This window comes from Cricetulus griseus, assembly GCF_003668045.3.
Source record: "Cricetulus griseus strain 17A/GY chromosome 1 unlocalized genomic scaffold, alternate assembly CriGri-PICRH-1.0 chr1_0, whole genome shotgun sequence".
Lineage (NCBI taxonomy): Eukaryota > Metazoa > Chordata > Mammalia > Rodentia > Cricetidae > Cricetulus > Cricetulus griseus.
The window spans coordinates 20,347,488-20,370,998 of NW_023276806.1; the positions used below are offsets into that span (position 1 = coordinate 20,347,488).

At 39.4% G+C, this 23,511-nt stretch overlaps 1 protein-coding gene across 1 annotated transcript in view; it reads right to left on the bottom strand.

Annotated features, from left to right (window-relative positions):
- Window positions 1-23,511, bottom strand: part of LOC100750831 (sperm-tail PG-rich repeat-containing protein 2) — a 438,268-nt gene that overhangs the window by 403,563 nt on the left and 11,194 nt on the right. The window contains exons 5-6 of the mRNA XM_035451543.1: window positions 7,234-7,346; window positions 496-607 (exon numbers count right to left, since the gene is read on the bottom strand). Coding sequence (XP_035307434.1) covers window positions 496-607; window positions 7,234-7,346 — 225 coding nt within the window. The remainder of the gene's footprint in view (window positions 1-495; window positions 608-7,233; window positions 7,347-23,511) is intronic.

The following is a 23,511-nucleotide window of genomic DNA, read 5'->3' on the forward strand; positions in this document are numbered from 1 at the left end:
TGGGAGGCAAAGCAGGTGGATCTCTGTGAGTTTGAGGCCAGCCTGGTCTCCAAAACTACACAAAGAAACCATCTGGGGGAAGGGGAAGAAGCCCCCATAAGATGTCCAAAGAAAGTAAGAAAATCTGACATTACATAACCAACAAAGATACAAATGTCACTTAAACTTCCTAAAAAAGAGGGTATGGAAACGAAATCAGAGTAAGGGAGGCAAAATGTAGGCAATGATATTGAGGGAAAACTTAGGTCAGCCTAAAGACATCTGCAGAAAAAGAACTGTCTACTGCTGAAGTAAGAAAAGAGGCAGCGTGAGTTCCTGATGACAAAGCGTCCAAGCAGATGGTGACAACATGGCATGTACTATAGCCCCTTCCATAACACTCATTGAGTGATACAGCTGTCAGTCACAGTAGACCTGAAAGAACTCTTATCTGGTGACAATGACTCAGTAATATTAGAGACAGAGAAAACAGATGAAGTATCCCTTTTAACTGACCTTTTTTTCCTCCTGCAATATGATTTCTTCATAAAGCCGCGGGACAAATGCATAACGGTCATGCTGTTTATCTTTCTTGATGTTAATATTTTCATACTGTAATGTCCTTTCCCTTTGGAAAATTCAGATAGAAATTAAGAGTTTTCAATTTTAAAATCACAAATGTTTGCATAAGCAAAGGTCATTTTTGCAGCAGCAGCTTCTGCTTTAGATGACTTAGAAAAGATCACTAGGTTGGGCCAATACACTCAAACTTAATGAAAATGAATTTTCACGTAGTTGCTTTTGTTGCTTTAAAATCTGGAGCACTGGGGCTACAAGGATGGTTCAGTGGAGAAAGGCACTTGCTGTCCAGCCTGATAATCTGAGTTGACTCCCTGGAGCCCACACAGTAGAGGAATAGGATCCCTGCAAGTTGTTCTGATCTCAGCATGGGTGTAAGCGTACATGTACATTACACAGACACACATGAAAAGGAAGGAAATTAAAATTCGAAGCACTGTTATAAAATTGTTTCAATAATTATTCCATAAGGAAAATGGGGCATGAGGATTACAACATGAACTGAAATCATCAAAGGTAACCAAATAAAGTTTCCTGATATTCTACTTACCAAAGAAAACATTTTTAAAATCTAAATTCCCTTGGTATTTTAATTTCTGGTTAAAGTGAGAAAAAAATAGTCCTCTCTATTAATATCATAAAGCACTAAGTAAGCAAAAGGGCAGGTCAACATGGAAAAAAATAAACTGGAAAAAAGGTAAAATTGGGGGGGAAGTTTTTACAAATATCATAAAAATAGGTAGACAGTAAAAAATGAATCAACATTAGAATAAAAGGGACTGGATGAATAAATGGCCAAGAAAAAACAGACTAACTGTGATTACAGTCCTGGCTGCTCTTCATTTTATTTAAACTGAAACAAGTATGGGAGAAGAGCAAATGGGTAAAACTGAGAAGGAAAAGAAAGGACTATTGTAGGGAGACACTGTAACCACACTTCCTAAGAGCTAGCTACAGGTGTGCTTGACCACGCCTGTTGGGCGTGGTCAGGGGAGGTTCAGGATGACACATGGGGAGTTCTTAAGGGGCAGCAGACACCTGGGAGCTCTCTCTCTCTCTCTCTCTCTCTCTCTCTCTCTCTCTCTCTCTCTCTCTCTCTCTCTCTCTGGCCTCCCTAGCTTGCAGCCTCTGGGCACGCTCTGGCTTGTGTTTGGCTGGTATTATTTGAATAAAGATCTCCCAACCTGCATCCATCTCGGTACACGTGGCGTCCAATGTGGGCACGAACCCACGACCCTGAGATTAAGAGTCTCATGCTCTACCAACTGAACAGTCCACGAATATTATCTGCCGAGGCAGAAAAAGAACTACAATGGGTACAAAGCAGAATATTGGATGCCCATGTAGATCAGATAAACCTTGATTTAGACTGCATTCTGGTCATCTTGCCATCCAGAGAATATCCTTCTGGAATTGGATGCAGAGGGAAGACACTATATTAGAATAAACAGAATAAAAAGTTAAAGACGTATATAGAAAAGATTTCTGATTTGATTTTAAAGGGCAAATTAAGACTTTGTCAACTGACTGGAAAAGATTCAGCAGAAATTATAGTACCTTTAACTAATGATGAAATTTCCTCCTTATGGAAGGATAATGAATATTGGCAGATAGCTCTTACCGACTTTTTTGGAACAATTAGCAACAACTATCCCAAAACCGACAAAATTAAATTCATAAAAAAGACAAGTCTGGATTCTTCCAGGCATTGTAAGACAAACTCCCATTTCTGGAGTTCTTACCTTCTACACTTATACTAACAAATCAGGTAAGGCTAGTTATAAAGCAGGTGAGGTAAGTAAAGTAGTTCAAAGTCCGGACACATCTGTACAGAAGACAGAATTATATGCAATTCTCATGGTGTTTATGGATTTCACAGAACCTCTTAACATAGTTACTGATTCCCAATATGCAGAGAGAGTTGTCTTGCACATAGAGACTGCAGAATTCGTCCCTGATAATACTGAACTAACCTCGTTGTTCTTGCAGTTACAGGAAACAACCAGAAACAGAAGTAACCCACTGTACATTACACATATCAGATCCCACAAGGGACTGCCAGGCCCACTAGCACAAGGCAATGATGAGATTGATTGTTTATTAATTGTCACTGTGCTAGAAGCTTCAGAATTTCATAAAAAACATCATGTAAATAGCAAGGGTTTAAAGAAGGACTTCTCCATCACATGGCAACAAGCCAAGGAGATAGTGAGAAACTGCCCTGCTTGTTCCTTTTATAACCAAACTCCACTGCCAGCAGGCTGTAATCCTAAAGGCATTCGGAGGAATGAGATCTGGCAGATGGATGTCTTTCACTTTACAGAATTTCGAAATTTGAAATGCGTGCATCATACTATAGACACATTCTCAGGTTTCCAAAGGGCTACTGCTCTTAACTCTGAAAAAGCTGATTCTGTTATTACACAACTGCTAGAGGTGATGGCAGTTATGGGTATACCTTCACAGATAAAAACTGACAATGCTCCAGCATACGTCTCCACAAAAATGGAACAGTTCTTCAAATATTATAACATACAACATGTCTCCTGTATACCACACAATCCTACAGGACAAGCAGTTGTTGAAAGATCTACTAGGATGCTTAAGGAGATGCTCCATAGGCAAGCTGGTAAGTCAAAACCCCCCAAACACAGGTTGCATAATGCTTTATTGACACTAAACTTTTTTAATGCCAATGACAAAGGACAAACAGCTGCAGAAAGACACTGAACTACAGAAAAAAACTGCTGAACTAAATCAACCAGTATACTTCAAAGATGTACTGACCTCCAAATGGAAGCCTGGACATGTGTTACGTTGGGGTAGGGGTTTTCCATTTGTTTCCACAGGAGAAGAAAAACTTTGGATACCATAAAAATTGATCAAGATTTGAGTTGAAAAAGACAACCCTCTTGACAAGGACGACTGACAGGTATTTACTGAGGTATATCTCATAAACTAAATAAAAGCCTCCCAAAGGAAAGGGAAGTGCTTTGTTTTTATCTTCACAGGAAAACTCATCTCCAGAAGTCAAAGGACACTGCATGGGTAGATACTTAAGGAAGAGAAGGTAGCTATAACCATCAAACAAAAGGAACGTGCCATACGGTAAACTTTATAGCTGTCTCTCAAATAACTCTATTTCTCTTCATTTCCTAGTCCCTATTCAAGAAAATCAACACTGGATTTAGGGTTGGATTTGGCTTTCCGCCCCTAAAATTCAAGCATGTTGTTTAACTAAATTTTAGAGTTTCTGTATTATAACCAGAAGCCATTTGATGTAATACAGAATGAGAGAGGAATTTGGGGACTGTCTTTGTCTTTCTTGGCTCTTTCCTTCAAGGTGTACACTGTCTCACAATCATTATTTTCCAACATACATACATAGACAAGCAAACACTTCTCTGCTAACACTTATGTTTGAGTCCCACACAGCCAATGAAAACCTGCCTGACAGCAATCCCTGGACGCTCCGGAAAAGAAATTGGGCCATACCTCCTAGACTGCACTGGATCCAACTTACTCGGTTTCAATTGACACTCCCACCAGAGCTTCGAGTGCTGGCTTCAATCAAGTTGAGGATTTTAACCTAGATCTTCAATCAAGCAAATCCCATGTAACATGGACTGGAGATAATCCATTAGAGACTTTCACTATACTAACATTTTCTTCCCACAGGACCCTACAAGGCTACCATCGTCCCATTTCAACAGGAAGTAACTTGGAAGATGCTACGTCCCCATTCCCCATTATTGTCTATTAGGGTGGTGTAAGCCTAGTTAGGAATAACTTTCCTATTGTTTAGGGTTGGGATTGGAAGGAGGTGTTCATGTTGGATACCCCTTTCAGATGACTTTAGGGCTTAGCTGGAACAGACATAGTTAGGATGTGCAATAGCAGATTATTGTGTCTTCTTGTATTTCACCTTTATGATTGTTAATTTTGGATGTTTTATACTATTAAGTTTTAATCCTGTTTTAGACTAAAAAGGGAATTGTAAGGAGACACTGTAACCACACTTCCTAAGAGCTAGCTATAGGTGTGGTCAGGGTGTGGTCAGGGGAAGTTCAGGATGCTGTGTAGGTAGTTCTTAAGGGGTGGCAGACACGTGGGAGCTCTCTCTCTCTCTCTCTCTCTCTCTCTCTCTCTCTCTCTCTCTCTCTCTCTCTCTCTCTCTCTCTCTCTTTCTCTCTCTGGCCTCCCTAGCCTGCTGCCTCTGGGCACGCTCTGGCTGTGCTTGTCAGGTATTATTTAAATAAAGATATCCCAACCTGCATCCATCTCGGTACAGACTATAATATCCAACAGACATGTAGTCATCCCAGGCTAAAATAAATGGCTCACAAAACAAAACCAGATGTTATTAATCTGGGAAATGGACTGGTAGTGACAAAGGGACAGTGATGGGGGTAGGACAGAAATGATAAGCGGCAGTGAAGGGTAAGCAGAATACACTGTACACATGTGTTACATTGTCAATAATCTTTCATGACAAATGAACATGAAATATTTACTTTTTAAATGCTAAGTAACATGAATATGCCAAGAAGGGGGAAGATCAGAGTTTGAATGGTCGCAGTAGGTAACCTGATTGAAAGAATAGTAAGTACAGACTATGTCTTAGTTGGGGTTTCTGTTGCTGTGAAGACATACCATGATCAAGGCAACTCTCACACAGGAAAACATTTAATTGAGGTGGACGTTCATGGTTTCATAAGTTCAGTCATTATCACCACGGTGGGAAGCATGGTGGCTGAAGGTATGACAGCATGCAGGCAGACAGAGTGCTGGACAGGTGCACATCTTGCAGGCTGCAGGAAACTGTCTGTCTCACAGTGTGTGGCTTGAGCATATAAGAGACCTCAAAGCCCTCCTCCACAGTGACACACTTCCTCCAACAAGGCCACACCTCCTAATAGTGCCAATCCCTTTGGAGGCTATTGTCTTTCAAATTACCACAGACTACATAAGTAAGTGTTCATGTTACATCTCTAGTACAATTACTAAAAGAATAAAATACAAAAAGGTATACCTTTCAGATTAGGAGAGTAAAACAATAAGAAAAATGATCTGGTATTAATTTCTAAAAAGAAGTATCAAGCTTTATTCTTATCGTACTATTAAATTCAAGGATTCAATATTTGTTCAGTGAATGAGCTATTAGCCAGGAGTCCAAGCCTCCAGCTATGCACACTGCTAGCATGCAAGAATGTCTAGGTCTGGATACAGAATAAATAAAAATAAATAAAAAAAGAAACTTTCCCTTAGAAAACTCATGCTGTAGGAATGAACAGGCAGAGAAGCTGGTATCCAATAAACTAAGAAGAGCAAACCATGACTCAGTGTTGATAAAAAGTACTTGCCACGAGAGCCAATAGTGGAAGGAGAGAACCGACACTGGAAAATTCTTCTCTGATGTACATGGGAAGAAAAGGGGGGCTCGCGCACACACACACACACACACACACACACACACACACACAATTTTTAAGAGAAAAAACACAGCGACAGCTAACCATATGGAGCAGTAACAGATGACGTACCCCCAACTCTTCCCTGGGTCAGAGTTAAGTAGCCTTGTTGTGCTATGGCCTAACCACAGCCCTAACTTTTGTTCCTAACTGTTCTATGTTCTTTGTCATGTATGCTGTGGAGCTAAATCATAAGATGTGAAAGCATTTAAAAGTCAGGTATTTTCTCTGTTCTGGGGGTTTCTCTGGCTATTCCATGCCATCCTATCCATGGCAACTTTCTCTCTTACTCATACTTTAAACTATCCCCTCCAATGAAGCCCATCCAGGTTTTAAAGAGAAGCATCTCTTTGTCTTGAAGGCCATGTTAACAAAGGTTTTAACATAATTACTATTTTCTTCCAAGTGCTTTCCCAAGTCCATGACCCTTTCTCCTAATAAAGCTACTTCCTGCAGGTAATTATGTTCCTTTTCAAACCAACCACTGCCACTCATTCTTACATCCAAGAATGTCATGGCTGTGAGCCTCACTAAATCAGAATGTCTTCTCAAATAGTTATCTAGTCAGAACAGAGGCAAGGCAAAGGATGGGGAATTCTGACCCACCTTGTTTAAGATATTCTAGGATCTTTTGTTGATTTTAAATTAATCACAGTACATCTTAATGATTAGGTGCATGAAATATGTACTCAAACAGGTCTCAGTTAAAGTCTAGTTCTGGCATTTTATAGTCACATAAGCTAAAACATGTTATTTATCTTCTCTGATGCTTGAATTTTTCACTAATAAAATAGGTAATTAATACTAACTACAAAGAGACTCATGAAGACTAAATGAAGATATATATATATATATCTCAAGAGATAGAGTCTAGCTCATGAGAAGGCAATAGTTTTCTTAAGGATTATTCCAAAAATATAATACACCTTGGAGTTTTTCATACTACTTTTCCTTTCTTAACAGAATAGCCTAGTCTGAACTGGTACAATACTTTATAGTCTACAACTATATTAATGATGCTTAAGAAGTCTTTTCCATTCTCACTCTCTCACCAAGGTTTCACTATGTAATCCCTGAGGAACTGAGAACCACTATGTACCCCAGGTTGGTCTTGAACTTGAAGCAATCCTCCTACCTTGACCTCCCAAGTGCTAGAATCACAGGTGTATACCACCATGTCCAATTGCTATTTGTTTTTACTTACTGGATAATGTCATACTGTCCAGGACCAGGACCTGAATGCTTGATCAATTCTTGTCTTCCTGTACCATAGCCAAAATGTACACCTTTGTATTTCAAAGAGGATTTAGGATAATCCTAAAATAAAGAAAGAATAAGAAAAAAGAGCATGAGGCAAATTGAGAAACATTGTTAAATTTGACTGAGGTCTAATTACACAGCAAGAATATCCTCAGTCAAAGCAATCCCACCAGTAAAATCAGGGCTCTTAAGCTGGATTCTGCCCATCTGTCTCCCATGTTAACCAGATTTCTCCTAGATTATTCTCTAACATTAGTCTACACCGAACCAGTGTGAGCATTTTGCTCTTGCTGCTACACTGGCAATTTAATGCCACCAGAACAATGAAGTGCAGTTCCAGGCTGAATGTATTATTTAGAAAATGAAAAAAAAATACTTAAAATGTTAGACAGATTAGGAAAATACAAATAACATCAACAGACCTTGGGCAATTAATTAACATGATGTTTAAAAACATTTTCATGTCAAGATTTTTAAGAATAACAATGGGTAAAACAAATTAAACACTCTCCAAGTTCATGATACTTCTAATATATGAGGATAGGATTATTCTTTTAATACCAAAGAAATTATTTATGTCAGGAAAAAGTCAACCAACGTTTTTCCTTAACATTGGTAAGAATAGATGTCAAACCTAAGCATGAACTACAAAAGTTAAAGCACTGGTTTCATCAGCACCAAAACAAGAAACCATAACGCAGTAAGGACAGTGGTTCCTTTCCAAGAGCTCTCTTTTCTTGTGATACAATCATCTTTGTGAAATCATCCAAAGGCCTGAAGAGATGGCTCAGTAGTTAAGTGCAGTCGCTTCTCTAGGACCTGGGTTCAGTTCCTAATTCCCACATGGTGTTGTGCCCAGAGTCTAGACTCCCAAAGACCACCAAAAGACCGGATCCAATGCAAAAGCAAAGAGTCTTTAATTAGAAGTTCAAACTCAGGTCTCTCATCCATCTGATGCAACAGTGAACCAGAAGAGACCTCGAGCTGCAGTGGGACAGGGCATTTACTGGGGGTAGAGCAAAGTGGGTGTCTGAGGAGTCTTCAAGTTGCATAGTAAAAGTTTCAGGATTGGTGCACCTCTGGGCTGGAGGTACCTGTCCTGAGTTGATTGTTCAACTGCAGCTGCAGAAAGATTGCCATGTCTAGAGGCCATCTGAAGGCCATTGCTACAGTTACTGCATTCCACTCTTCACCAGTGAAGTGCATTCACAGCCTACCAACTAACTTCTGATTGGTTCCCTACCACATCGAGGGGATCTGGCAGTTTCTTCCCAGTAATTAGGGCAAGGTTGGGCAAGGTCAGGGGCTCAGCACATACTGCTAAGTCAGGAGCCTACATCTTGAGGGCCTGGGCAAGGGTCTGAGCCCTTGGATTGTAGCTCACAACCATCTGTAACTTCAGTTCCTGGGGATCCAATGCTCTCTTACAGCCTCTGTGGGCACTCTTCTCATGTGCCGCACATATAACAAGTAGGCAAAACACTCAATATGTCAATTAGCAATAAATAAGTCCTATCAGAAATAAACCATTCACACTGTTTCAATAAAACTTTTAACAGAAGGTAGAAGATAAATTCTAGATTACTCATTGTTAATTCATCTGAAAAGCTGTCTTTGTAAAACATGGGGATCTTGTTTTATGTATTTGTTGCTATGCCTGCATGCATGTCTGTATACCACATGCATGAAGTTCCTGAGGAACCAGAAGAGACACTGGATCTCCTGGAGCTGGAACTAGAGTTATAGATGATTGTGAGTTGCTGTGTGAGTACTGGGAATTGAAAGAACAAGCAATGCTCTTAATCACCGAGCCATCTCTCCGGATCATAAAATAGTTTAAATAAGCTTGAATTGCTAAAAAACTATATATTGAATAAAATCTCTGTAACATGTAGTTTAACTATATAAAACAGTGTATCAAGTATTCTAGGTGACTTACTATTTAAGCACATTGTAATCAATTATCAATTATTACAAACATAATCAATGCAACAAATAGAAATGTTAGCATCACAAAGTATAATTTCAGTTCAAACTCCTATCTATTGCACCTCACCTAGACTTCAAGAGTTGTATAAAACAGACACGTCAGACACTTTAAAGGATTCCTGTACCATGACAAGGCCCCACTGCATGTGAAAAGAGCTGCAGCTAAACTCTGCTAACATTTCAGAAAGGCAGAAGCTGGAGATGATGGTAGACTCTTTGGTAATGAATAGGCAATGATTTCTAGTGAGAGATGCAACATTCAAAAGCTGTGGGATGCTGTAACAAAATCCAAAAAGAAGCCACTGCATCTGGACCCAAGAGCTGCGTGTGGGAAAATGGAGTCACCAGCTGTTGTGTGGCAGTTTCCGCTGAGATTAAAATCTTTCATGTTAGAGAAAAACTTGTTAAGAAGCAGGATGTTAAAGGGGAGATTAAAACAGTAGGGTGTTCTAAGGAGGAAGCTTATAAAGATACAGATTGTGAAAAGTAAGAAAACAGTGTTCTAACATTCCATCCTGCAGCAGAAGCTCATTAAGCCCAAGAAGTAAACAACTCAATGGCTTTGGGAAGTCACTGAAACTGAACAGACTCACTAGGTTCCTCCTTTCCCAAGTGAATATAAGCAAACATGACTGCTGAGAAACTCTCTCAGGCAAGCTGTGCTGCCTAGAATAGACAGAGATGCAACAAACCGTCCAGAAGAAACAGACTAGTAGAGCTGACTGGAGGAGGGCAGAGACCAGCAGAACACCTGAAAGTGTTTATGTCAACTAAGCTACCTGAGACTCACTCCAGCCTGTTAAATTGCCTCTAGGCTGAGAGGTTGCACTCCAGGTTGCATGAGCTGTCACCCACGCTGGGTGGGTGTGGCGCTTAGTGACGCAGTTGTCTTTGAACCAGTTTTACTCGTGTGGGTAACCAACCCCTCCCCCACACACCTGTGTGTAACCTCAGTAAAACTCATTGGTTCACCACAGTAGACTTTAGTAGTATGTGTACTTTGGCCTGCCATTGATTTCCTATCTGGGATAGGTAGCTGTTTGTTCCCATCACCCTAGGAATGGTATCACACAACAACAGTTACATTCAGGCAGGATTCAGACGTGTTTAGTGAAGTTTTCCATCTCAAAGGGCAAACCACTTGGAAGGGGAATATGAAAACTAATTCTGGGAGTCAACTAGTAATGATGACCTAACTAGTAAGAAAATCTTAAAATCAAAGCAATAGCAATGCCCTACTAAGTATTTTCTGATGACTGAATTTGCATTCTTTAGTGGAGTAATGTCTATATCTTACAAAAGGAAAAAAAAATAAAATAACTTGTTTTAGTACCAAGGTAGCTCTCATAGTATCAGAATATGTTGTTATGCCCAGACTGTGAAACCCCAAAAAGACAGCTGCCAAGGAGACAACTCACTGAATGCAAGAACATTTTTTTGTTTGTTTTTTTTGTTTGTTTGTTTTTTTGTTTTTTTGTTTTTCAAGACAGGGTTTCTCTGTGTAGCTTTGGAGCCTATCCTGGCACTCGCTCTGGAGACCAGACTGGCCTCGAACTCACAGAGATCCGCCTGCCTCTGCCTCCCCAGTGCTGGGATTAAAGGTGTGTGCCACCAATGCCCAGCTAGAACAAAGATTTCTGTGGAGAACTGCGCCTTAGCCACCTGGCGTTCTGGGGTTGGCTGGCAAGTGTGCTTTTAAGCTGTGGGCTGGCTTTCCCCAGGGTCAGAAGATTGTTTAAGTTTCCTGAGTAAACTGCTTAAGGAAGAGTCTCAGCGTTGCGTCTTCCTTGCTGGTCGAGGTGGTCGCAACAGCTTTCTTTATTGATTTGAGCTGCAGCGAGGACACCACTCATTTGGGAACAAGTGGAATGAATGCCAGTTTTTGGCTGAGGGGATTTTTAAAGGGAAAGTTCAAAAGACTGGATGTCTTGATATTACAAAGTTTTTATGGTTACATAGGATAAACTATGTTCAGGCAGGATGCAATTAAGCAGGAAGCTGTAGAGGAAATAAGTCTGTTAATTATCTCCTAGGCAGGGACTTTTACAACTATGAATTGACAACTATCTGATCTTTAGGACAGAGAAATGTTGACACAGCTGGGGGTAGGGGGTACTATCTGTTCCCAGGCCTCTGTACCCATTTTTTGTTTAGCCTTATCTGTCAGGCTGCCTTTTTGGGAACCCAGAGAGGCGTAAGAGTTTTTCTATTTGGGCTTTGGAGTCCAAGTTTTAGACTTTTATTAATTTTTCCCATTTTACTCCTTTCAATGTTACGCTAGTTGCTGATGGGAAAAAGTCCTACCCAGCCCTAAAGCCTAAAACAAACCATAGCCACAGCCAGCCCAGTAACAGCCACAGTGGCACTTTTATCTGGGGGGGAGGGGGTAACTCATGCCCGGTACTATAAATCTAGTCCACTACCCATGGCTGGAGAAGTCATGGACTCTAGGGGAGAACTTTCTACTGTCATTTTCCTAAACCAATATAACTGCTAACTATATTACAAATGTTTTCCCTTATATCCACAAGAAGGTATAGCTCATATTCCTTATCAAATCTTCTTTGTGCAGCAAATAGAGGATAACACAGAGATCCTGTATCTAAAGCTCAAGGAAAATCCAGGAAGAGGGGACAGAAAGATGGAGAAAGTCAGAAGCCAGAATACCTGCTACCAAATAGTGCCTTCTACACCTTAAGTCCATACTCACAAAATTTTCACAAAATAGCTATGTAAGCAAGACTTTCATATTGACCACACAAGCTGACATGCCAGTGTGAGCAAGGGAAACTTCACAAGTGGTCAGATCTAAATACATGTACTCATAAGTAACCCTAAATGGATTCAATAGCTATGTGTGCGTGAGCATGTGCATGTGTGTGTGTGTGTGTGCGTGTGCGTGTGCGTGTGCGTGTGCGTGTGCGTGTGCGTGTGCGTGTGCGTGTGCGTGTGCGTGTGCGTGTGCGTGTGCGTGTGCGTGTGCGTGTGTGTGTGTGTATTTGAGAGGGACCTGGGAGAACTGATAGGGGAAGTTAGAACAGGGAGAGCGGGGAGGGTGGGAATGATGTGAATACAATGCTGGTTCATGAAAGACTCAAATACATTAGAATAACAAAGAACTTTTTTTCAATCATTGACAAAAAATTGTCAAATAAGGTGGGGCACACCTTTAATCCCAGCACTCAATAAGCAGAGGTAAGTAAATCTTTATGAGTTAAATGCCAACCAGGACAACAAACTGAGACCCTGCCTTAAAATTAAAAAAAAAAATGATAAAAATCAGTGTTATTTTGGAGCCCCTTCTACCAAAAATATATAAAATTAGTATTGTCATAGCAGTGATAGATCACACTGGTTGTAATGGTCAGCAGAAAGCATCCTTTGGCAAAGACTGCAGGACCTGGTGGAGTGGAAGCTGTTTTCAGTGCAAACACGCTTATACAAGAAGCATAGAAGAGAACTCCCAAAGCCTTCAAAAAACACCCTGGAAAGGAAACTCTACAGAAGGCTAGATGTCCTCTACCAAGATTTTTTAAAAAGATGAAACACTGATGTCTGAAGGATGAATATCATTGTCTATTGTTATTCTTTTTTTGTTGTTGTTGTTGCTGTTGTTCCTGCCATTTGATGAAGCCTAGGAAATGTGATGTTATATAAATAAAAGGATTTAGCCTTATTTCTTCTGTAACTTTTTAGTATTATATGTGTCTCAGTGTGCCTGGATTACCAAACTGCAGATACCTTATGAATTTATAACACAAAGAGAGAAAGTCATCTTCTCTTCACTGTGGGCATTCAGCCTTAACACCATGAGTGATGGGTGAATCAGTTCCATAAAGCATTATATCAAAGGAAGATATATTGTTATTATTGTCATTACAAGTAGGGATTCCAATTGATATATGAAGATGAATCTCGGCTTCTTAGCAGATCCTTGAAAGAAGTCTATGAATAAAAAGTGAAAGAGCTGTCTACCAAGCTCTGTAATATTCTCTCTCTCTCTCTCTCTCTCTCTCTCTCTCTCTCTCTCTCTCTCCTCTCTCTCTCTCTCGTGTGTGTGTGTGTGTGTGTGTGTGTGTGTGTGTGTGTGTGTGTGTGTGTGTGTGTGTGTGTGTGTGTGTGTGTGTGTGTGTGTGTGTGTTTCCATGCTATGGAACTCTTAAGGATAGCAAAAAAAGAAAATAAGAAAACCTAACACAAAAGGAAATAAGAAAAGGTATCTAAAGGCCTTAAAACAAAACATGGTTACATGAATTATTTTTATTTTCCAGGTTCTTCAAAATGGCTTGCTGGTGGCTGTATTCTCAAAAACTAAGGCCTACTCTTGAACTAAAAACTGGAGCTTTTATTTGAAAATACATTAATCCTAACCTATGGCAAACTCATATGTGTGAGGGTAACTTTCACCTTTCACCTGCAGGAAGTGCTTATAGTGTATCCTTGGCATCATCCCTTTGAGGTTACTAAAAGGGGTCACTTAAACAGAAGCAAGAATCCAATCTGTGACAGTTATTCTGATGGCTACCGTGACCTGAGAAACCTAGATGTCGATATGCTGGACACCGGATGGTTTGCATCCAAGGCAACATAGAAGCCAAAGTTGAAAGTGCAGGCTAAGGAAGTTCTCATGGTAGAAAAACCGTCATTTCCCAATGCTGTTGCATTGTGTTTTTAATTAAAAATGAAGCAGAACTTCATAATCACACAGATATGCCCTGGTAATAATCCAGCCATGTGACCATGATCAATATATTAGATATCTGTACTGTACAATGTATCTAATATATTTACCCTACACTATAAATTCATAAAAAAATAAAGCTTTTATATCACATTTTTAACCTTATAAAGATCATGAGCCAGGTGCAGTAGCACACCCCTTTTATCCCAGTACTTGAGATGCAAAGGCAGGCAGGTCTGTGTGAATCTGATGCTAGCCTGACCTTCACAGCTAACTGTCAGGCCATTCAGGCCTACACAGTAAGATCCTGTCTCAAAAAAAAAAATCACGTTAACCACCACCCCACAGTGTTAGAGATTGAGTCTAGGTCCTTCAGTGTGCTAATAAGTGTTCTGTCACTGAACTATATGCCTAACAAAGAATTATTTCAACATGACTTAGGACCTTGAGTACAATTGTGAGACTTTGTGGTTCAACCACTGAACAATTCAAAATGAAATCCTTTATATATGCATACATACAAATACATGTAAATAAACACACAGGCACACACAAAATTTAAGACATTAGCAAAATAATTTTCCTGTATGAACAATAAAAAACATTTTATTTAAACCATGCGAACTAACAATTAACAATGTAGCTCACTAACTTCCATAGTACCCAGGTAAATGTTCAATCTCCAACTTAACTTGAAAGGCTTAAAAAAAAAAAAAGGATAAACTGATGCAAATTTAATTCTCAATCACATGAGTTTTTTTGTTAAGAATTGTTGCCAATGCCAATTTCAAGGTCACTGTCACAGTGGAAAGTTATTAACAAATAAAATATGACTTAATTGAAGCAAACTCAGCATGGAGCTGTAACACTTTAAGTGAATGCTGTAATAAAATTTGAAAAAGAATTACTGACTGCCACTTTGACTGACAATTAAATGAATAAAGAGGGGACTGTGTCACTTTTGCCCCTCATCTTTCCGTCATTAAATATGGAAATAGACGAGTGAAGAATTAGAAGTCTCGAGGTACATCAGTTTAAGCACTAATGGGATTCGATATGGCAGCTCAGAGGTCAGCATCATGATTTCAGTTCCAACCTCCTTGTGGAAAAAAATCTAGACATGCATGTCTAGCTGTTATTTAAAAATAGGAGAGGCTGTATTTTATTATCTTTCAAAATGTTATACTAAATAAATTTTATACAGAATTTCTCTGCAGATGAACTTAGCTGAAATATATCATTTGTCAACTATAAAACAGTTCTAGATTTAAGCTTTACCATATACCTTCAGTAGACATGACTTATTTATTCAACAGAAAAATCCATAATAATTACCCCTTATTATATTATTTTGCTAATGTTTCATTGTGTTCCCCTCTGGACACTGATGTTAAATACAGTACTATCCCCCAAAAGCAAAAAAGAGCTACAAAGAATTATCAGAAATTTAGCTATGATTTGATTGAGCATTACTACAGTATCATTACACAGCAGTGTCAGAATCTGTTTTCTGCAGAAACAGGAAAAAATGAGACCTTCTGCCACCACGCTTTGCACCCAGTCACAAATTCAACATTCAAATTTCATAGACTACCACAATTCAATTGCAACTGAGCCTCATAAGTCTTCCTAAATACGGAAAAAGATGACTTTAATTCATGTGTAAACCTATGTTTTTCTATGGCTCGATTATTTAAATTATATTTGTACTTGCAGACCAACAAATACTAGTGGGATTGACTCAATGATTACTAAAATAGGTCATCTACTAACATGCGCCTATTCAGAATCTATTATGACATATTAACTTTTTTCTGTCTCCTATGAATAAATTGACCAGAAATAAAGCTTATATGTCAATATATTGCTCATTCATGTGAAAAAACTGTTATGAATCTAGGGACGCTTGGAAGCATTATTTTCTCCTGCTAATATATGACAAATTATTATAGAAGTAATTTAAATAGAAAATAGAATTTTAAAGCTAAAATTTTATTTCAATATTTAAAAGTAATCAGAAAATAATTTAAGGACAATGATCCATGACTACTACAAAAAATAAATATTAATTGAATTATACTATAGGTTTTCCCCCAAGATATTAAACATTTTCTTTATAACAGTTGCTGTGGTCATGGAGTCTCTTCACAGCAATAAAACCCTAAGACACATGTCATTAAATTTTTTCTCTTTTGTTCCTCTCCCCGACTATATTCTCCTCCAGCTGGATCTCTTTCTTCCAGATTTATTCCACCATCAGCTTTTCTATTGCAAGCATTCAATTCCCTTCTATTATTCTTAATATCTCTTTTTCCCTTTCCATGACCTCCTCTCTGGTTCTGTAAACTTCTGTTGAAGAACACTGTTCTTATTTTTTTTAAGATTTATTTATTATGTATACAGTGTTCTGCCTGCATGTATGCCTGCAGGCCAGAAGAAGGCACCAGATCTCATTACAGATGGTTGTGAGCCAACATGTGGTTGCTGGGAATTGAACTCGGGACCTTTGGAAGAGCAGGCAGTGCTCTTAACCTCTGAGCCATCTCTCCATCCCCCCGAAGAACACTGTCCTTTAAAAAATTCTGTATAATAAGTGTAAGTAGACATATTTTTCATATTATAGCACTTGGTATGATAATACTCCCCCCAAGAGTCATAGACTAACAAAAATGCTAGTACCAAGCATGAGAAACCTCCTTTTAAGCTGTTGATCAGGGGAATACAAGGGACTGTTGCCCTCGGATGCCTTCTGAGAACTGAAGACACCATGCACATTAGGACACAGGACTTGGAGCATTAGCACTACAAGTGGCTGAAAAGTCTCCTCTTGAGGATTAGTTTTCATAAAACCCGAAAAATGGTATGTAAGTTGCCAAGAGAGGGAATCAATCAACAGTCTTACCCAGCTGTCATTCCTCTGAACCACAATGACCAGCATGGCAGGATAAGTACCACATGGCACTTACATCTTGGTGGTAACCACCAGTTCTTTAATTGGAAAAAGTCTCACTTAGCAAGAGGGAAATTATGCCTGGTATTGCAAACCTAGCCAACCATGTAGCTGGGGAGGCCATGGATCCTAGGGGAGGCCCTCCCTACTACCACTCTCCTAAACTAGTAGAATTCTTAACCCTGCTCTATATCCTTATCCTAGTATCCACAGATAAGGGCAGATCTCACCCTCATTAAAGAAGCTTTTTACAGCAGAAAAAAATCACTACAGAAAGCCACAACTGCTCAAAATGAAGAAAAAAAAAAAAAACAATGCCTAGTCCCAATTGACATATTCACTACAAAAGTCCTCCACCCAAGGCTCCTGGAACATCATTGAAGAAAGATAGAAGATGGCAGGAGTCAGAGAGCAAGGAAATCTGCTGTGAGATTGTACCTTCTAGCTATGATTGGGAAGCAGTTTCCATGAAACCTTAACAGCATGGCTTCCTGAACAAGAACTGAACAACTGCAACAATAGTTGACATCCCAACAGAACTGAGGGAAAACTCACGGGGTCCCAAACCTAGATGAAGAGATACAGGCAGTTGACAACTGCTGAAGAGGAAGAAAACAGTCTTCTCAGGGCCTAGAAACATGCATGCAGGTACCACTGAGTGAATCCAGCAGGCTATATTTATATGTTTATTCAATTATATGCACATATAACCATGGTTAAAGAAGATGAGGCTGTACATTCCAGGGGAACACAGGTAGGAGGGAGGAGAGGGGGATGTGATAATTATATTTTAACTAAAATTTTAAAAGAACATTGTATGGAATCCTTAAAAACTAAAATATAAAATAAATATGGCTGAGCAAGCATATGTGAAGGATTTCAAGTACTTTGGGTACACGACAAGGACTGACATAGCTGGATCATGTATTTCTAGCTTTGTGAGGATTCTCCACATTGACTTCTAGAGGGGCTGGATGGGTTTCCAATACCACATTCCCTCCAGCATCTGTTGCTGGTTGTTCAACTTATGTTTGCCATTCTGACTCAAGTAAAATTAAAAACTCAAAGCTGTTTTGAACATTTTTTGAAATATCTCTTAGTCCATTTTTTCTCCTTTTGAGAACGCTCTGTTTGGGTCCCGTGACAGTCTTACTAACAGGTCATTTGTCTTGGCTCTTTGTGTTTTGAGGTATTTATTATATATTTCAGATATTAATCCTATGTCAGATGTACAGCCAGCAAAAAGTCTCTCGCATCCTTTGATATTCCTCATGGCCCAGTTGATTTTAGTTTTATGAAGTCCCACTTGTCAGTTGTTGGCCTTAGTTCTTAGGCAAATGGAGTCCTACTCAGAAAGTTCCTTCTTAAGAAATGCCTGGGCCGGGCATTGGTGGCGCATGCCTTTAATCCCAGCACCTGGAAGGTAGAGGCAGGAGGATCTCTATGAGTTCGAGGCCAGCGTGGTCTCCAGAGCCAGTGCCAGGATAAGGATCCAAAGCTACACAGAAAAACCCTGTCTCGAAAAACCAAAAAGAAATGCCTGTATCCCATAAGGTGCTGTCTGCATTTCCTTCCAACAGTGTTTGGGGTTTCACATTTAGATCTTTGATCTATTTGGAGTTAGTTTTTGTGAAAGGTGATAGAGATGGACCTCATTTGGTTCTTCTGCATGTGGACATCCAGTTTCCCAGCAGCATTTGTCAAAGATGCTTTCTTTTCTCCAGCTTATGTTTTGAAATTTACCAGGGAGAAGGAAGGTGGCCTCTTCTGGCAGAGGGGAACTAGTTTCCTTTGGATCGAACATCCCAGCCTTATTGCAAAGGTAAGAGCAACATTCTCTTTTCTGTTACTGTTTCTCAGGTGAAAACAGGATGCCGTTGTCAGGGCCCAGGAAGGCTGGAGTGCTAGTCAAAGGCTGGGAGGGAATTCAGGCAATTGGGGTTGGGGAGCATTCATCAGAAGCATTTGGTTCACTGATTGAACCTGAAGAGAAAGGCAACAGTCACATTGGCTGGACGGATTTACATCAGCTTTCAGAAAGATCAAGGATTTTTGGTTTTGTGGGACCACCTAGGGCTGGTGTGGTATAAATCACTTTGGGGAAGTTTGTAGTCCACAGTTGATTCCTGGAACTCTGCTGGGACAGATGTAGACTGGGGAAGGAAGTTAAAGCTAAGGAGCTTAGGATGAAACCTTAGATTTGAAACTTGGAGGCCTGTGGTCCTAGGAAGACCAGGGGAAAGAGAAAGTACACCTTCAGAGATAGATAGTAGACAAGGAAGCTTAAACTGTTGACTAACATGACAGGAGTACTAATCTGAAGTTCATTTCACCTGTAACTGGTGGGTCCATGTCATGATTTTCTGAAGTTTATGTGAATTTTCTAAATTCGCAAAACAGATAAAAGTTTTAGCTATATTAGCATGATCAGTGTCCATAACCTACATTGAAATCCTCACTGCAGGAAAAAAAAGTTGACAAGTGTCTGTAAACAGCTGGAGCAGGCTCACACCTTTTAACCATAGAAAAAGTTTCAGGACCCCACCCCCCTAAAACAAATAGATTCTGGGTTAAAAACATGAGCACCCTTTCCTGTATGTGTGTGTGTGTGTGTGTGTGTGTGTGTGTGTGTGTGTGTGTGTGTGTGTGTGTGTGTGTGGTGTGTTTTCAGCATGATGAGAAGCACTTAGACGTCTATATTTAGAAAACAACCAAAGGAAATGTAAACTTTTGACCATGATAGTAGTAGCCAGTGTTTTACCAGGGCTAGACAAAAAAATTATTAGAACTCTACTGATTCACATGTCAACACTCTGATCCTTTGACATCTTAACATCATGTATTATCATGTATTATCTTTTTTAACGTAAAATCTGTCCGTAAGGCTAACCTGTCATGAGTTTGCCTTTTCTTACCAAGGCACCTAGTAGTTCTACAAAAAGCAAGGCATAACTTTCATATATGAAATGGACTGACCAGGTAGCTGCTGCTAAACTGAAAAAGACAGTTGTCCATTAACACCACCAAGACCTGAAAATAAATTTAAACAGAAAGTATAAAGCAAATGACCTGATTCAATTAAAATGACAAATGCTGTGGAATAATCCTTTTTGTACACTGTGAATATGTATTACTTTCATTGGTTTAATAAAGAGCTGATTTGGACAATAGCTAAGCACAAAGAGGTTGGGAGGGAAAGCTAAACAAAGAGGAAGCTGGGAAGGAGGGCAGCATCAAGAGGAGTCACGAGCCAGAGCAGAGGAAGCAGGAGGTGAACATGCTGTTGTGAAAAGGTTACCATCACATCACTGTAGAGTACAGAGAAGAAATAGGGCTTAATTTAAGATGTAAGAGCTAACTAGTAAAAGCCTAAGCTACAGCCAAGCATTTATAATTAATAATAAGTCTCTGTGTGGTTACTTGGGAGCCTGACAAAAGCTCCTACCGACAGCAGAGACTTACCAGCTACCTGGAACTCCCTGGATGGTTACCCTAGGTTTCTCCATGGTGATCTTGTTGATCTCTGGGAGCAGAGGTCCCAGGATGGCACTAGGACAGCAGCAGTCTTCAGACATTACATAGGACTCTTTGACTGCCACACAGGGCAGCATCGGTCTTTGTCTGCCAGACCCAGAAAGTCCAAGAGACTTTGCTGTAGATGAGGAACTTGAGAGACTGGCACCTTGGGTGAGGCAAAATGAAGAAGTCAATTATCTACTGGCCTGTTTGCCCATATTTTGGGCAGGGTCCTGACAGTAAGAAAGGCATGTTGCAGTTTTTCCCAGTGGTTGGCATTCCCATAATCCAGGTGAGGTTATTAGGAGCTAGAATTCTTGTCTATCACTCAAAGCCTTTTTGTTAACTGAACATTTTAGTACCATATTCAGCAGGTCTCTGAATTTTTTCTGGGCTATCTATTAAGTATGCCTGATTTTAAAGAAATTTTACTTGTTTTTAGTTACTTGTGTACTTGTTTTAGGTTTAACCTTAAAAAGATATACAGAAAGCTACATAAAGCTTGTCCTGTAAATGAATTATATTTATACTTAGCATGACTACAAACATAGTTCTGCATACTTTAAAGAATTTGATCTTTTATAAGGTGACTTACAATTAAATTTTATGTCCTACTTATCTTTAACACTTTACAGCAAGTTAGCAGCTTTTACAAGATTTGGATTTTACAGTTTTATCCCTGTTAAATTAACCTTTTTTCCTCAGAATGTATGGGATATTCCCCTGTCTCTCAACACATACACAATCAGATCCTCAGAGAAAGAAAGTTTACATTTCAGCACAAGAGTTTTGAATAATCATGACCTTGAATGAGGGAACATTTTTTTGTAGCCATTCTAATTTTTATATAGATCCTTTTGATTAAGAAAATTTCATAACATGAGGCATAATAGTAACAAATAAATTTATCATTTGTTTTAAGAAAATTTTCCTAAGGGGCAGTTAGACAATATCTGGAGCCTTTACTCAGTATATGTAATAGCTTTCCCATTGCTACATAGGTGAACATCCTTCATACTGTTAGTAGTCTTCACAGATTTTAACCATATGTAGTAACTTTACAGATCTTAAGGTATAGAAATTTATATAATAGTCTTACAAATCTTGAGATAAGTTTATATTTTAGAGAGTGAAATAAAACCAAGAAAAGGAGTATGAGATGGACAACAGTAGTTTCTATTGGGAATAGTCTACTTTTTAACTGTTTTAAAGCACAGAGTGTCTTTTCCTAAACTGTCCTCTCTCCCTCTCCCTCCCTCCCCCTCTCTCACTCTGTCCTAGAGTCAGATGCCTTTTAACTTATGACAGAGATTTAAAGAAACATTTTAAACAAGCATGCTTGAGTCAGGAGAGGAAGGACCATAACCCAACTCCAGAGCCAGCTTTTTAATAGAGTAGAACAAAATAAAATGATATTATCCACACCTAAAAGACACTTGAATCCCTGAAAAACTCAATAAATCGACCAAAGGGAGGGATGAGAGCAGAGAACAAAGAAAGCTCAGACATAAGAGATTTCACAGGACTTAAACAGCAGGCGTCACTGACCAATGAGAGAGACAGAGACTGAGCAAGCTCCAGGAGCAAGCTGAGAGACAGAACTGCAACAAAAATAAATACAAACAGTAATAATCAAACAAGCAAAGGCTAGCCACCATGCTCTCAACTACCTAACACAGCAGACTGACAACAGAGGGTGTCCCATTCACCAGAATTCAGAAGACTAGACAATACCGAAGGCTCAAGAGGGTCAAATAGGGCATCCATTAAGGAGAGAACAAAGCCCCCAAATGTTGTAGTCAGGCTGTTCTCACCCAAGAGGAGTCCAGGACAAGCTCTTTATTAAGTTTCCATTGAGGCATACAGACTAACCTGAGGCACACACTCTTGTGACTACCAACCAGTCAAAAGAGGTGTCCCTGGGCCAAGCAAACAAGGGGTTTGTTTATAAGGTAAAATCCACAAGTTTGGTGCATCCCTTCAATGTTGTTTGTGATGGCTGTTAGCACACAAAATAGGATATTAACTTTTATTGACAATAGGGCACAGATTTATACTATGGTGTTTCTGTCTGAGCAGACATCAGAAAGCCTGGTTGTTTCAGAAGCAGAGCAATGCAGGTTTGAAAATTTTCCTGCAAGTACCCTTACATGCCTGAGGTCAGTCTGACCTCAGTCTTAGCCTGAGGTAGGATCAGGATTTAGCAAATATGTTTTGGTTTTTCTTTCTTTTTTTTTTTTTCACTTCACCAGTACTTAGTTAAAAGCATTTATTTAGAAGAATAGCTTTCTGAAAGAGCCTTTAGGTTTTCTAAGTAAAGGACCATGTCATTTGCACATAGCAATAATTTGATTCCTTACATTCTTTTTTAAGATTGTATTTTTAATTTATTCTGTATACAACATTCTGCTTCCATGTATATCTGCACACCAGAAGAGGGCACCAGATCTCATAACGGATGGTTGTGAGCCACCATGTGGTTGCTGGGAATTGAACTCAGGACCTCTGGAAGAGCAGTCGGTGCTCTTAACCGCTGAGCCATCTCTCCAGCCCAATTCCTTACATTCTTATTTGTATCCCTTTTATTTCTTCCCTGGTCTTGTTTTGAGTAAGATATTGAACCTTATATTGAATAATAGTGGAGAGAGTAGAAACACTTGTCTTACTCCATATTTGGAAGGAGATGCTCTCAATCTGTCCCTATTTAGTACAATGTTATGTATAGGTTTTGTCATAGATAGCTTTTATTTTATGGAGTACTTGGAGAAATATTCAGACTTCTATAAAGGGTTGGCAGGATTCAGCAGGGAACACTTCTAGACCCTGAATTTTCTTGCTTAAGGGGTTAGGGAAGTATAGTTGTTGTTAATGATTCTGGTGTTTTAAATCTTATCTACGATCTTTCTTAGGGTTTATATTGCTGTGAAGAGACGCCTTGAGCACAGCAACTCTTATGAAGAAAAACATTTAATTGTGGCTGGCTTACAGTTTCTGAGGTTTAGTCAATTATCACCATGGCATGAAGGAAGGCAGCATGCAGGCAGACACGGTGCTGGAGAGGTAGCTGAGAGTTCTATATCTTGATC